General features: G+C 35.8%; 2 protein-coding genes across 3 annotated transcripts; both read right to left on the bottom strand.

Annotated features, from left to right (window-relative positions):
• Positions 1-3065: 3065 nt before the first annotated feature.
• On the bottom strand, positions 3066-7279 carry LOC115975235 (pentatricopeptide repeat-containing protein At5g11310, mitochondrial-like). The gene is made up of 3 exons (XM_031095940.1): positions 7114-7279; positions 5216-5854; positions 3066-4444 (listed from the first exon to the last, which is right to left on the bottom strand). The coding sequence occupies exons 2-3, from the start codon at positions 5850-5852 to the stop codon at positions 3216-3218; spliced, it is 1866 nt and encodes a 621-aa protein (XP_030951800.1). The 5' UTR covers positions 5853-5854; positions 7114-7279; the 3' UTR covers positions 3066-3215.
• Positions 7280-10799: 3520 nt separating this feature from the next.
• Positions 10800-15044, bottom strand: LOC115975244. 2 transcript variants are annotated; one of them, XM_031095963.1, is made up of 5 exons: positions 14193-15044; positions 12862-13158; positions 12168-12335; positions 11663-11881; positions 10800-11438 (listed from the first exon to the last, which is right to left on the bottom strand). In XM_031095963.1, exons 1-5 carry the CDS (start codon positions 14682-14684, stop codon positions 11025-11027), a joined length of 1590 nt encoding a protein of 529 aa, XP_030951823.1. In that variant the 5' UTR covers positions 14685-15044; the 3' UTR covers positions 10800-11024. The 2 variants fall into 2 exon arrangements, with proteins under 2 accessions (XP_030951823.1, XP_030951815.1); XM_031095955.1 differs by having other exon boundaries at positions 12168-12344.
• Between the last annotated feature and the right edge of the window lie 1138 nt (positions 15045-16182).

Consider the following 16182-nt stretch of genomic DNA (forward strand, 5'->3'; position numbering starts at 1 on the left):
CCCTTTTTATAAGCTGTCAATGCAGAACTAAGTTGGCCAATCAGATTCGACCACGTGGCGAATCGGTTGGGTACAGTCCTTCCTAATAAATGTGTTTTTTCTTTTTGGGTAATTCTAAAAATTTAAAAAAAAAAAAAAAAAAAGTATTCGTTTGGATAAATTACAAAAAATAATATTAATATTAATAATAATAACCTTAATAATTTTAGTCGATTTATAAAATAATTTTCTAAATTCTAAAACTGAACAATAAACTCCTCAATTTTAATTCAAAAATGTTTTTTTTTTTTTTTTTTCGAATACCTCTTAATAAATTTAAAGAAGTCTCTAACAAATAACTCCTTAATTGTGTATTCGAAAGTGATAATTAATTGTTATTGTTGATGGCCATTTCGGAAGCCCAAGTGGAAGGGAGAAGCCCAACAATACAGACAGAAAGGAGTTGGCAAACGGATAAAAAACCCATTAAGCCCAAGCGGGAGGAATAATGGATCACAGACCTATGAGATAAATAAATGGGTTTTGAAGAGGTAAATGATCTTAAAGGAATTCGGAAAGAGAGAAAAAGCAAATCATGGGTAATATATGATGTGGAAAAGTAAGAATGGGCCGCGACAGGCCCAAACTAATGAAAGCAAAGAAAGTAAGGGGTTAATGGTAAGCCCATTAATCCCAAGGATAAGAAATAACGTAATTGGGCCGGGGAAGCCCAAAGAATTTAGTAAAAACTCATGATAATGCGAAGTTAGAAAAAGAGCCGAGAAAGCCTAAGGAAAGCAAACAGGCCCAAGATGCCCAAGGGAAAACAAATAGGACACAGGAGCTCGCTAGTAATGTAACACAAGAACCAATGGCTTGTTGGGCCATTAGGGGAAGAATAAACGGCAGGCCCAAAGGGACCTAGCCAGATTGAAACAAAACAACTTTGCAGTAGAAATGATAAAGTGGTATGACAGGAGATAGTAGTAAGAAGAAGCGTGGGCTGAGGAAAAAGCAAAGCCCACCATCAAGTAAGGCCCAGCCTCGAATAGAGCAAGTCATAAAGAAAAGGGAAACCAGAAAATGGTCAAGAATGGATGACAGACTATGCAGACCAACCACGACAAACGTATGAGCAGCAAGCAGATTTTGGATATATATGGAAGAGAGGCATGCGCAAGGCCCAAACCTTACCAGCTTGTACCCAGCCAATACAGGACACAGTGAGGTAACGGGTCAAAGGTAAGATGGCATGGTTTAGTGGTGGGGAGAGGGGAAAACCTATTTTGAGGTTCCTGTTATGTCTCTTTTGGGGGAAGTGTTTTGCTGGGATGACATATCACCCAAACGGGCAAAACTGAGCTGGAACCATTAGGTGCATGCCATAAGGGATAGGGAGAGAGAAGACACCCACATCGTAGTAGGAAAGGGTGCCACGGCAGACAAACAAACAAAATAACTTTCTTTTGTCTAGCAATGGGGAATGGCTCACAGTCGGACCAGTGATGGTCGGCAGGTACACCTAGATTAGACAAAGGTGGTTAAGGGCTAAAATAGTAAAATCCGATCACAGCAGATGTTATAAAGAGGCCCTTGCCGTGTACATGAACAAAAATAACAATAAGCACCACGGTATTGAAAACTTGAAAGTCAGGAAATAGAAACAAGGATTAAGAAAGAAAAAAGATAAGAAAAAGGGGAATATTAGAAGAAGGAAAGAAAAAGATAGAATGTTAGAATGGCAGGAATGCACCAATAGGTTGATTCCTTCTCTCCCTCTCAAAATCTTGCCCTCTACCGGAAACGAAAGGTGCTCCTGTGTACCAACCATTTAGGTCCACTTCCCTCAAAGTGATTAATTTCCACGGTAGGATCTCCCTGAGAGATTATTCACTTTGAGAAGAGGTGTTCTTCCTACTCTGGTTTGGTCCTGCGGGTTAGACTTGATCTAATTTATTTACTTTCTCAATCAACTCACATGCTACCCACTTGTTCCCCTTTACTTTTCTTATAAAATAATTGTTGTTAAAACTGTGATTATCTTTTTCTTAAGTAAGGTTCATTTGTTCACCTTAATAAAGATCTCAAAGTCTTTGATATTATTATTATTATCATATTTGCCTACCGCAACTCACTTGAAACAGTTTTGCCCGCTATAAGCGTGTTCCTGGCAGACGAGGCATAATTTGTGCACAAGCCGGACCAAGTTAAGTTGCAGTTGGACCGGTCTCAACTCCCATACCCAGAACACTCGGGCCCAATACCGCGGGAGGCAGCCCAGTCCACTTTAACCAAAAAAGGCCCACCACAGTTATCTTTAATTGTGTATTCGGAAGTGATATTTGTTATCAGAATTTGAGGTTAAATCAACATTTTAAATTCAACAATAGTTTTTTTTTTTTTTTTTTTGGGGTACCAAAAGAGATATGTTAAATCATTCTATTACAAAATACTAGCTCTATTGTTTAAAAAAACAAAATAAAAAAGCTCTATTGAATTAAAAGCCAATAGAGATTCCACCAAAGACGATGAGTTATCAAATACAATATAGTTAGCAAGTTGTGTAGCACCGAGTTTAGCTAAAGAGTCCATATATTGATTAGTTTCACGAAAGATATGCTTAATAGCTGAATTGAGATTAGTCCTCAGAGCCTCCGGAGACTCTTACAATCAGTGAGAAGAAGGTTCCATCATAGAATTGTTAATAGAAATGCTTTTGAGCAAATGTATTGTTAGTTCAACATCTAGCTGCACAACAGTGGATGAATATCCAAGTTGTTAAGCTATGGTAAGTCCATCCTTAAGGACCCAAAGTTTAGACATAGAACTAGGAGTTATCCCCAATGGCCTTGAGAACCAGGTGCTACCCAAGTTACAAAAAGAGGGGTCACATAAAGTAGTGGGTTTGGTCCATTTGAAGAAACATAAATCTTAAGTTTGGACAACTTATAGAAACGGGAAATAAATTTCTTCTTGTATTATTATTATTATTTTTATTTTGGAAGAAATTTGTATTCTTGAAATTCAAGCTCCGAATTCCACAGAATAGGTTTTTTCTTTTTTCTTTTTTTGGTGACAAAAAAGCATGTTGGGTTTTTGGCATCCCAATTTCACTATCTCATTTATCCACAAAAGATCTCCAACTAGTTTTAACAATTAAAAATATAAACTCATCTCACTGCATGTGTATTCACGAGTTAACTCAGGCTAGCTTTTATTTTTAAGTAGTAGTAGATTCATGTCTTGTCGGCCTTTTTCTTAATATCCTCTATCAACAGGTTTGCACTTGATACAACATTTTCAGATGAATTACGACACTTGACAAGTTCCCTTGGATCTTTACAAGTCTTTAACAAATCAGACATTGCCTCGGCTTTTCGCATTATAGATGTTCTCCTTGCACGTGATGCATCTCCATCTCTGCTATATGTATTCGGCAACTTCATTGAATGAGGGACAGAAGACATCATGCCCCGTAGTTTCTGTGCCATTTCAATCATTCCTTCTTTCTTTAATGCATCATTCATTCTCTGAAAGGTAAGATACTGAGGAACTATGCCTCTCCGAATCATGTCCTCAAATTCTGTAAAAGCCTCTTCAAAACTACGCATTTTACAAAGCAAATGAACCAACATAGTACTTGTAGCCAAGTCCATATCACATCCCCTAGCTCTCATTTCCTTGCTAACCTGAACTGCCAAGTCCAGTCTCTCCTCCTCACATAACATTTTCATCAAAAGATGATAAGTAAGTCGGTCTGGTGTGTACCCAGATTCAATCATCTTGGTATAAAGGTTCATCCCTTCCTCAATCTTCGCATGTTTAGAAAAGTACTTAAAGAAATAGTTATAGGTTGTAGGAGTCGGGACAAAGCCCCTACCTATCATCATCTTAAGGATCTTACTAGCCCCTGCAAGATCTCCTGCCTTGCAAAAACCCTTTACCAGAGAATTGTATGTCGAGATAGTGGGGCCTGATTCTAGAACCAAAAACCGCTCCAACATCCGCATTGCCTCCTTAAACCTTTGAGCTTCCCCTAATGCATCAATTATTGGATTATACACAATTGCATTTGGCTCAATTCCTTCTTTCCTCATCTCATGCACCAATTTAATTGCCCTTTCAGCATATCGCATCCGACAGTACCCTTCTACAAGAGTACCATATGTCACAACACTTGGTTTCACATCATCCATTTTCATCTCCTCCCAAAGCTTCTCTGCATGTTTAAGCTTCCTCGATCGAAACCATCCGTTCAACAATATATTATAAACCCTTACTGATGGAACCCAACTTGGTTCCAACTTCCTTTTCTGATCTAAATATTCCGAAGCTGCCTTTACATGTCCTTCCTTACAAAGGGAATCCAACAAAATCTCAAACAAGCTCATCTCTGAATGTGATTCACGAATTGGATCTAAATTACATGCAAATTCAAATGTCCGTATTGCAGGTTGGGTCATACCTACAAAAGTTTACCATAACATTAGGATCACAAATCTAACAGCTACAATTTCAATTCATATACCAAATGTCACCAATAAAAGCCTTTCTTAAATGCAGAATCAATCTCCCCACTAAAATAACACAAAAATTCAAAAATCTCAACTCAAATTTAATGCAAAATTTGGTGTCCTTATTTATATTACTTGTGAAGTCATGTGCAAATAGCAAATTGAGACCTAAAAAAAGCATAAATGTGGGCACAACACAGCATCAATGCAATTCTTGAAAAATTAGGACACGGCACAATGAGGATAAGATAATTAATTAGTTAGTTAATACATATGTTTGGGTATATTTTATTTATTTTTAGGCATAATTTTTTTCTTTATTTTAAGCTTAAAAAAATAACAACTATCAGAATATTTAAAAAGATTTTTAAAAATCATAGGAATTTTTTTTTTCCCCCAACACACTAGGGACGTGCATGCAAGAGTGTCCTCGGCATGTTCAAGAGGGTTTGGAGTATCCATGCTTCTTAGATTGAGGCATACCTATACAAGGTTACATAACATTTCATAAATAGATCAAGCATATGTACCATCATAACAAAAATAGGTTAAAGAACATGAATATTTACATATCCACAATTGACCAGATACAGTACAAAAGGGTTAATTCTATAAAATGCAGTGCTTAGCGAAAATTACATGACCAATTCAAATAAATCAACCAGGTCAAATCAATAGCAAGTTCGATCTTTTAACATTTGCAGTAAAGTAGATATATATACCTGCACGAGCATATCGTCTGATGATGATAGCAAATGTGTCACCTGAAACCAAAGCAGCCCGATCAAGAACCAGTGACCATGCGGAATCAAACTTCTTGGATTTTGCAAGCATATTGATCATTGAGTTGAAGAGAGTTGCAGAAGATTGAAACCCAGGCTGCTTCTCAGCCCAAAAAAAGAGTGTGTACAGTAACTTGGGAGACGAATCAAAATGGTCAAACAATGCCTGTAACAGAATTGGGTCTGGTTCAACCTCGGTCTGGTCCAAGGCAGCCTCAAAGGCTGGACCAGGAGAGACATTGGGGTCAGTAAAGAGGTTAGAAATGGTGGAGAAGTCATTTTGTGAAAATTTGGGGTCAGGGTTATGGATAGAAATAGGATTGGGGATTGGGTGGGATGGAGGGCAGTGTGGGTGGTGGGACTGTGAGGGCCACTTGATGAGGGGGTTTCCAGGAACAGAGAGCCATGATTGGTCAGAAAAGAAACGGTGAATAATGGTTTGAAGGTAGGTGGTAAGGTTTGGCTTGAATAAAATAGAATACGGAGAGAGAAAATGACGAGATCTGTGTGCGGGCGTTAGTGAGAGAGCCACTGTCAACTGTGAGTGAAGAGATGATGTTTTCAGTTTTGGAGGCATACCTGTCAATTTTATAGCAAAAGTAATTATTAGAAGAACTGATATCTCAATGTTAGTTTAATTAGGGGCTGCCATTGATGAGGTCCAAATTCATTTACATACACAACTAGCTCTTAATTCATTAGCTAGCCATAGATTAAACATCTCAATCACATAAAACCATGTTATAAATCAATTTGGGCCATTTTGAATGTTAAATCAAAAATCATTTTAAAAGACAATCTCCCCCCACCAACTAAAAACAAGGGGGGGAAAGGATTCTAAAAAGGGAAAAAGAGGTGCTAAAACTCCAGACCTAAGAAACACACTCCCCCCTGCCCCCATGGTGGCCCGACCCACCCACAAGAGAGAGAGAGAGAACCTCAAATGAAATAGTTTGCAAAGGTTTTAGAAACAGATATGGTTGATTCTGAGTTAAGACATTGACAATAAAAACTAAGGTTAATTCATTTGCGATTATAATCAAATGAACTCATTTAGCCTTTTTTTAATGGTCTCCTGCAACCGAATCCTATACAAATGACTTATTTTATATAATGCTTATCAAACTAAAAAAGGCCATGAGATTGGCTGAGAGCAGCATTTTCTTGGTCTGCTGTTAAATGGAAACAAAAATTTAGGGCTCAAAAGCCTTGAACATAATCCCATGGTGTGCCTAGTTATAAAAGTTGAGAGCTATCTTGTCCTAGTAGTCCAAAAATTGCCAACAAGCCTAGGTCAGTATTATCTCTGTGTGTGTGATTGCAAACAAAGTTGAGCCAATCCCAATACTTTAAAGGCTCAATATTGACAGTCTAATAGGGAAATCAAAGGTTATAGCTTTTACCGCTTGTTGCATTTCTTTCTCTCTCAAACGCTAAACTACCTTATTATTGGTGAATGACTGTTTATAGATGCTAAATGTGAGGCTTGCTTCCAGAATAAGATGTTCCTCAGTTGAGAGAAGAGTGTAAAGGCACAGCCCATTTGACAGCCTCTAAAGCTAGCTACTTAGCTATCCTTATAAAGCTTATTTCCATATACCGTGGTATTGTATTTCTAACTATGAAACTTACATAGTGTCTGTGTTATACTCGCATACACAAGCATATTATAAGCTTTTTTGCCAAACTGCTTCACACAGGCATTTTCACAAACAGGTTCAAGGCATAATTTAAAAACAAGGTTTCCCCCCTATATCTTATACACCAGGAACAAACTCACGCAACACCAATCCACGCGGAATGCCCGGAAAAACAAACATCTATGGAAATTAACTTACCCGGGATGGAATTTCCGGTGATATCACGGCTGGGTGTGATCGGAGATGCAGGCAAAGGTGGAAATTATAAAGTGGGGGAGTGTTCGAAGCCAGAAATGAAGACTGGGATTTGTATAAGAATAAGGGTCCACCTAACATGCTTGTTAATGGAATTTTTTTTTTTTTTTTTTTTTGAAGTTTTAATACTATTTTCATAAAAAAATATAAAAAAACACTATTAACATCAGGTTTTTTTTTTTTTTTTTTTTTTTTCAATAAAAGGTTTTTAAAAATATTTTATAATCCAATAATCGTGACCCCGTCCGTCCCCATCCCTATCATCTTGTCAATCTTGTATAAAAAAAAATTTTAAGATAAAAAAAAAATTTTAATTAAGAGAGAGAGAGAACCAACTTAAGACAGAATTTTTTGCCATCCATAATCCATAATATTTAAATTGTTTATATTTATGGTGCACTTTCTTTTGTTCTTTCTTATAGTTTAGGGTGGATGTTTGCTTGACAAACTGTTAATTTCTATAGTAATATAGATGTTGGGTGAATATTAATACAAATTAACATTAAATTAGAATGCTGATTAAAAAATTTTGAATTTTGGGTATGTACTACAAATACCCCTATTGGTTGGGGTGGCATTTGTAATTAGCTAGTAATATTAATTCTCAGTACACAATTTTTTTTTTTTTAGTAGTTATTGAGATGATAAGTTATGAACTTATGATTGTTACTTTCTTTTTTTTCTTTTTTAAAATACCATACAAAGGGAGATAGAACCAAAAGCTACAAAAAGGTTGGGTTGTACCGGCAAAGGTTTATAGGCACTCAAGTTGCCATTTTAGCTACAGACCATACAAGTTTAACAATGAGATGGGGGAGCATTCACAGCAGTGTAGCTATAATGTTATATTGTTAAAATTTAGCTTTACAAACATAAAAAAAACGCTTACAGCAGTGGAGCCATAGTTAAAAAATTTAGATGAATTGCTACAGTGCACATCTATCTATAGATGTTTACTGTAGCTTGGAGAAAAAAAAAATTTAATTTTTTATTTTACATTCACACTACTTTATCTATTTTTTATTCTTTCTTGCTTGTCTTCTCTCTCCGTGTCTCTCTCCCTCTCCATCTCTTCTTTCTTCCTGCTAGAACATTCTCAAACCCTCTCTCTCTGGCCTCCATGGATGAAACCTTCAAGTAGTGCCTCCTTCTCTCATGGCCACAGTCGCCACCACCAACGGCGGTGGTGATTTCTTATCTTTCTATCTCTCAAACCCAGACCCAAATGGCTCGATCTCCTCTCTAAACCGTCAGTCCTGAAAAGCTAAAGCCAAGGACACCAACAGCGGTGGTTTCCTCCTATTCTACTACAACGAGAAAAGGATTATCAAAAAACAGAAAAGAAAAGAGTACAATGAGAAAGTAATTTACCCCTTTTATTAATCTGTTCTCCGAATCTGCAACAGTGGGATTTTGGGTCTGTTGGTTCTTCTGGGTTTCACTTTTGCTGTGTTTTCCGATTTGGTTGTGTTGATTTTTCTGCTTTTTTTTTTTTTTCTTCTTCACTGGTTTTGATGGGCACGACGGAGTTGTAGTTGTACAGTGATTTTTATGGGATTGATGGTTGTTGCGGTGTGTGTGTTGGTAGTTGAATGAAATATTATTTTATTGTAGATGTTTTTGTGGTTAGTGTAATATATTATTTTATTGTAATGTTTATATTATTTTATTGTGTTAAAAGTTAAAATAGATCCACTGCTACAGCATGTGTGTAAGTAAAATAGATAAAGTAACTTTTGGTGGAACTAAATTGCTAAAAATTTAGCTCCACTGCTGTGGATGCTCTAAAAACATATTGCAGATAAGTCCTGTTTGAGTTAGAAAATTTAGATCAGCCAATCTAGTACCATTGTCTAGCCAATCTGGTGCTTTTTTCTTCCTAAAGGCTTGGACTAGTCTTCTGCTATCACCTAAAAACAAAACTTGTTGGAACCCAGGGTTTATTGCTCTGATGTCAGCTTCCACCATAGCTTCAAACATTGCCCCACATGTTAACCTGTAGCTGCACTACCAGCTACTCCAAAGAAAATACTGACTTCCTGCATATTAACTGCTTCATAGGCAAAAGAACATCTTTTTGGCTTTTTGCATCTTGCTCCTGCCATCTTTATGATTAACTGCCATTGACCTGCTGCTGGTTGCTGTTCTGCCTTTGGTCTTCCTGGACTGACAGGACTGTTGTTATAGGTTGGCTGATCATTGAAGGATTCTTTGTACCTGCAAGACAGAGATTGTGCTGCTAGAATCACATCCATCCATAGGATTAGGATTTATTCCTTCATGGACCACCCGATTCCTATGGTTCCATATTGTCCACAAAGTTGTAAAAATAGCCTGCAAGTATTCCATAGAGTTTGCTTCTCTTTTTTTGTATATCTATTGAGAAGAGAAGCCAGCCATTGTTGGATTGCTATGTTGTTGAAATCAGATGAGTGAAGGGCTTAAGCTGAACCATGCCAGCAAGCTCTTGTGAAAGGGCGTAACAGAAATAGACTCATCCTCTTGTGAAAGGGCAGTCTGTCATGCATGAGTTTCCACACAAAGGTATTAATTTTCAGAGGTACTTTAACACCCCAAATCAATTTCCACACCCCTTCTTGTGGCTGAGTTTGCCTCTGTGTAGTAGAGCAGTTCTTTACCAAAATCTCATATGCAGATTTTCACCTTGTACTCTCCATCATTTGAATATTTCCAGAAGAGTTTGTCTTGAACTCGCTTGTCACTAGTACCACTTTTATCATGTATCAACCATATCATGCAACCTGATTGTGAAAGAAGGTATATTTTAAAATTTAAATGTTGCAGTGGTTTTTTTTTTTTTTTTTTCTAGTAATGTTAGGTACACTAAAAATATTTAGGTTAAATTGCTAATTTAGTCCCCAAATTATTGGATAACAGTTTAATTTGGTCATTCACTATTAATTTTGTCAATTTAGTCTCTCAACTTTTAAAATTAAGTCAATATCATCCTTGGGTTTTCCCTCCATTCATTTTTTTTTTTTTTAAATAATACTTGAATTGAATTTCTTTTCTTTTCTTTTTTGCTGAAAATAGTTGAATTGATTTAATTTTAAAATTTTTACACTTTTCACATAACATAGGATTCATTTGCAACATTCGTCAATTTTATTAAAATTTAAATGAAGATTAAATCTAATGATGAAATTGACTTGATTATGGAAGTTGAGGAATAAATTTAAAATAGTTAATAGTTTGAGGGACTAAATTGTTAAGGTGGCATAAAAGGATCAACAGATGGAGGCCAAATTCCCAAGTTATTATCATCATCACTTGTTTCAGTATAGAAGAACATAGATTTAGCCAATGAATTGGTAGTCCATTGTTCAACTTTTGCAGATTGTGAAGATGATCACATGCATCGTTTACATGTAATAGCCTGATGTAAATAAATGCTTCTGTTGCAACAATTTATTACACCTCTACTTGGAAGGATGCATGCACATTTTCGCTTAAAGTTGACATCTTGAATATGAACCCAAACTAGTAATAGTTTTTCTTCTTTCAGCTGTCTTCACTAATTGCATTCGTATGCAGTTTTGAGATAGAAAATTTTCAAAATTTTAAGCATTTGTGAAACACATTTAACGGATTTTGTTAAAATAGCTTTGCTTGCTGGTCTTGGCTCATTGAAAGGTTACTATTGCCAGTAGGTATCATCAGAAGGCAACAAGCAAAAAAAAAAAAAATTCAAACAAAGAAGAAACTACCTGCAAACGATATCATCTCGGGTTTACTAGCAAAATCTTATAAGCTAACTATTTTAATGTAAATTGCGACTGTTAATATAGTTAGACAAGAAGAGAAGCTCCTAGCTGAATTCTAGTTACTGAGAATCACTCTCTCAAAAAGTTCTCTGTACTGGAAGCAAGGGGGGAATGCAGAGGGAAAATGGCTTTGCTATTTTGCCTCATCAACAATGATGAGTTGCCAATATCACGAAAAGGTGATCGTTTTGGAGCCATGAATCCACCACTTGATGTGTGTACTTTTCTTCTTCTATCCCTTGAGACCTCCTTACCGGCATTATCATCGGCTAAATGATTTTCCTTCAAGCGACAAACTAGTACTCTTTTCTCCATCTCATTTTGTGCATCCTGGGTAATTCCTGGTGAATTTTTGGTCCTTGTAACTACCGTGTTTTGTTCCTTCCTCATCCTTTCAAGTTCTCCATGGAGCACAGACATTTGTGCTTGTAGCTCATTTGCTTTGCTTTCAGATGATTGAGCCTTCTGTCTCCATTCTTGGACCTGGTGATAAGAAATATGATATCTTAAAAACTATTTTAATCTGGTGATAAGGAATGACTTGCTATCTGCAGTGATATCTTAAGTTATTTTTCCCAATGAAATACATTATTGGACAGCAGAACGGCATAAGCAAAGAAAAGATCCTTTTGCATAAAGAATATTGGGATAGAAAATGAAACAAAACATAAGACAAATTGGCTCAAGTTTGTTGTATGAAATCTTACAGCAGAGTGTAGGGATTGAATTTGATGATCAGAGTTGAGGGCTCGATCCTCCCAAAAGTCTCGAGAAGCCTGCAATTCTTCCATCTCCACCCTCACTTGCCCTAGCATCCCTTGCATCTGAGACCATTGCTCTGTCTCAACTCGAACTTGCTCTACAATTCTTCGCACTATAGCCTTACAACGTCCTGAGCACTTGTTGTCTTCATGGGACATTGTATCCTGTAGAAGAATATTTCCAACTTTAAGCAGGAATTCCTTTCCTATTTGTTTGTCATGAAAAATAAATAAAAGATATGCATGGAGCATTCACAGGTCTGATGCAATTAAAAGAAAACCACCTATTGTACAAAATAATTCCCTTTAGTTTTAAAGAACCTAATTGGCTTCATTAATGCTGATTTATCAGGTATTTACATAAAATTTTGGAAAGAGAGTGATCATATCATGTTGCATTAGTTGAGGCTGCAATGCCTAGGAAAGTAGTAATTGTAGAAGAAGGATGTGCCTGATCAGGTTGTCTTATTGAGGAAGAAGATGAATTATGAATTTCAATACGCTTGGAAGAGGATGCGGAACTGTTTGCCGAAGAGAGCATTGATCTATACTCCTCTTCCATTCTGTTTAACAAAATCCCCTTTGACAACCCCTCCATTTTTCTTCTTAGAATATCCACCTGCACAGTCTTGGAAAATTAATATTACCAATTAATAAATGGGATTCAATGTTCAAAATAGTTCAGAAAAATAATAATGATGATGAGAATAAAGTAGACTTGGGTTTGAGAATCACACTTTCCCTTAATTGAGCTTAAAGTTCTGTTTTATATGCTTTTGCTTAATTATATTAACCAAAATGAGGATTATGCGAATTGAAAATGAAAATGCTATGCATGGTTATTGGTTGCTTAAAAAATGTACAAAAAGAGAATAACTCAGTGAATTGACCTTAAATATTCCATCACATGATGGCCTCGAGAACACAAAAAACTCCACTGAAATTTGTCTAATAAAAATTATAGTGCTCAATTAAGGATAACTTTCACTTTCAGAAAGCACAACAACATTATAAATTTTATTCAAAACTATGAGCAGCTTCTTTTTTGAGAAGTCAAAGATAAGAGTTATAATAATTGAATAGCATCATTGGGTATCAAAATATGGATTGATGACACCAATTAGTGAAAGGCAGATCATTCTTACATTGCATTTGCCACTTGAAACAAAGCTATCATCAACTCTACAACTTGTTTTAATTGACAAGCTTGCTTCTGCCATCTCCTGTATCTCCTTCACACATATCTCATCCGATGTTACTCCAAACTTCTCTAGCCGTCTCTGAAGAAGAGTTGCTTGTTTATCAAAATTACTACAGTTCCTAACTTCAAAATCCTTTAGTCCTAAGCTCCTTTGTAACTTCTCTAGTTTCTCTGCCAAGTCAAGGATCTCTTTCTCCAATACCACACTCACATCCTCTCCTTCACAAATCTTCTTTCTTCCCTACAAGGCAGAAACAAATCACCAAACCAAGATACCAGTTTAAATTCATGTTAATCAAATTTGGCATGCAATTTAAGCAATTAAAAGATGCCAAATAACTATAATCTATGTTTAATTGCAGAACATTATAGGAAAAACAAAAGAAGAGACCAGGCCTTGAGCTTATTTGCTAAATTAGGCAAAGTGGAACAATTTAAAATAATAATAATAATAATATAAAAAAAAAAGAATCAAAATGACCAGACTATTACTAGATAGCTGATGATTCAATATTCAAACTGCCCTGTCTTTCCCTAAATATATTTTATCAAGAAAATGCAAATGGTGACAAAATGACCCATCTGCTTATTGTAATAGGACAAGCAAGAAACTGATACCAACAGTTACAAAAGCAGGAACCAAGTAAAATATTCTTTTCAACCAAAAAAGGTTAAGCCAAAATTTTCAAAACCTAGTCATATCCCAAGTTCCCATCAACAATATTACTCAGATCGAGAGAACTGTTTGCACTTTGTTTGGTTGCTGAGAGAAAAGAAAAATAAAGGGAAATAAAAATACTTCAAATCCAATGCCTTCTAAATTATGCTCCTTTCAAAAAGCCAATACTGTTTCTTTCATTTTCAAAAATTTCTTGGCAAAACAATAGTGACATTAACTCAAACAAGGATTTTTTTTTCAGGCTCAAGAGTTGTAAAACACTATCCTAATTCCACCCGTGACACTGACTGAACAAAAATAAATAAATAAATGTAAATATATCCAAACCACCTAGTTCTTTACTGAAAAGTGATAATAAGCACAAGACTCCTACTTCTGCTAACACTAGAAAAGGTGATTAATAGGCAGTCTTACTTGAAACGTGATTGCTCTAAAGTTCAAACATGATAATTTAAAATTTTTATTGTCCTTACATTTTCTTATGCTTTTCCTACATTTTCCCAGTAACCAAACAAAATCCATATAATTAAGTATTCTGAAAAAAAAAACAAAAACAAAAACAAAACAGCTAGAGAGAGAGAGAGAGAGAGACTAACAGAAAGAAGAGTCTGAACAGAGGATCTCAGAGTCTTCTCCATCTTCACCCTGTTCCTCTCCAACTTCTTGACAGCAATGTCTCTCTCCATTCTCAGCAAAGTGCACTCAGCCCTTAACATCTCCGCTTGGAACCTCCACTTCTCCTCCTCCATCATACCACTACAACGGCCACTACTCTCGCTACTGCACTCCTCAACTCTCGCTCTCCTCCTCTCACTCTCACCGCCACTAACATTACCACCATTATAGTCCAAAAAAACTACTGGAATCCCAGTTCTTGAAAAGGCACGCTCTTGATCAAACAGTGTCTCCAGCTTGCCTTGAATACGGTCACGCCTGGCTTCCACACAGGTGGGTTTTGAAGCCACGGTCTTGGAGTTGCGGTGCTGTCTCCGCCGAGGTCGGCGTGGCAAGTGGAGGATTCTTGGCGTTGGCGCCGGTGGTGGGTACTGCCATTTCGCTCTCCTAAATGCTGTAGTTGTTGTTGACATTCTCTCTATACGCCACCAACTTTTGTTTAGCTTTTGGGTTGGTTTGAAAAAGAGAAAAACTTATTAAGCTTTGTGTTTTTGCAATGTATAGTAGGATAGTTTGATGAGAGAGTGAAACAGTAACGAAAGTGAGAGTTTGGACTTAAAGGGGTTATAGCTAGGCTTATAGTATAGCACTCCGAAGTTTCAAACTTTGATCTTTTTTGGGTTTGAAAGAGAAAGGTTCATAATAATAAGTCTTTTTGTAACGCTGGAGAAGCTCACAGAGAGAGAGAGAGAGAAGAAGCTTGAGGAGTAAAGAGAGTGCTAGGCGTGCAACCTCGTGAAATGAAAGAACAGGGATTTCAAATGAAAGCTGCGTGTTCTTCTTTTTGCATACTAATTTACTACCAACCTTGGACCTTGTTTGTTTATGGGAAAATGAAAAAGATTTGTACCAGTAAGTAGTTGCAGTTAATGTCTGTTCTCCCCTCATGACCATTTTGCCCTTCTTCTTCATTTTTAAATCCACAGTTCTGTTCGGATCGTTTTGTTTTGTTTAGAACTTATTTTTAAAAATATTTTATAAGGAAATGATAAATCAAGCTTTTTAATTTTTCATAAAAGTATTATTAAAACTTTTCTAATATAGTTTAGGGTCATGCTAACAAGTATCATTTTTTTTTTTTAAGGCAACGAGTACCCTTAGAATAATAGTTAACAATCTATTTTAAAAAAGTTTTGACACCATTTTTATGGGAAATGAAAAAAATTGTCAAAATATTAATTATTTTTTTTATTTTAAATTTTCCTATAAAAACTTTCTTTAAATGGATTATTAATCATTGCTTTAAGGGTATCCGTTAGCATTTCTTGTTTAGATTATTAACAATTGTCTTAAGGACACCCATTAACATAACCCTATAAAATATTTATAATCAAAGTTAGAGTATTAGCATTAATGGTTCTAAAAAATTCTATTCAACATATCAAAAATTTACTCTATCTATTTTAATATAGTATTTACAATATATCCTATATCAAATATTTTATTTTAACACATCACCCATTAAAAAAACATCCATCATCTATTAAAAAACAAAAAAGTAAAACTAGAGAGAGAGAGAGAGAGCTAGTATAGAGGAGAGATAAATTATTAAAAAAATTTAGCCCATAGATTATAGTTGTGCGCTATATATTTTTTTAAAAATTTAGCACATCCCATGGAGGTTAAATTTGGTGTTTGATGTGCTAAATACTAAACATTTAGCATTTAGAACATTTGACGTTAGTGCTCTTATTAATACCATTTCATTTACCACTAGTTTGGCTATCATCAAATCAATATGCTATGTGATATGGACAGTGCACTTGAGCAATGGACTTAAGCTTTATCCGTATGATATATCCTTAGTACCACTTTTTTAATTCAAGCTTGTTTCAATTTTTTTGAGTCATTGTTGGGAAGTGCACTATAGGTTCGAGTCGTTGGTCTAGTTTTAGGGAGGTTTTTCGACCA

Source organism: Quercus lobata, chromosome 1 (assembly GCF_001633185.2).
Source record: "Quercus lobata isolate SW786 chromosome 1, ValleyOak3.0 Primary Assembly, whole genome shotgun sequence".
In the NCBI taxonomy this organism is placed as follows: domain Eukaryota; kingdom Viridiplantae; phylum Streptophyta; class Magnoliopsida; order Fagales; family Fagaceae; genus Quercus; species Quercus lobata.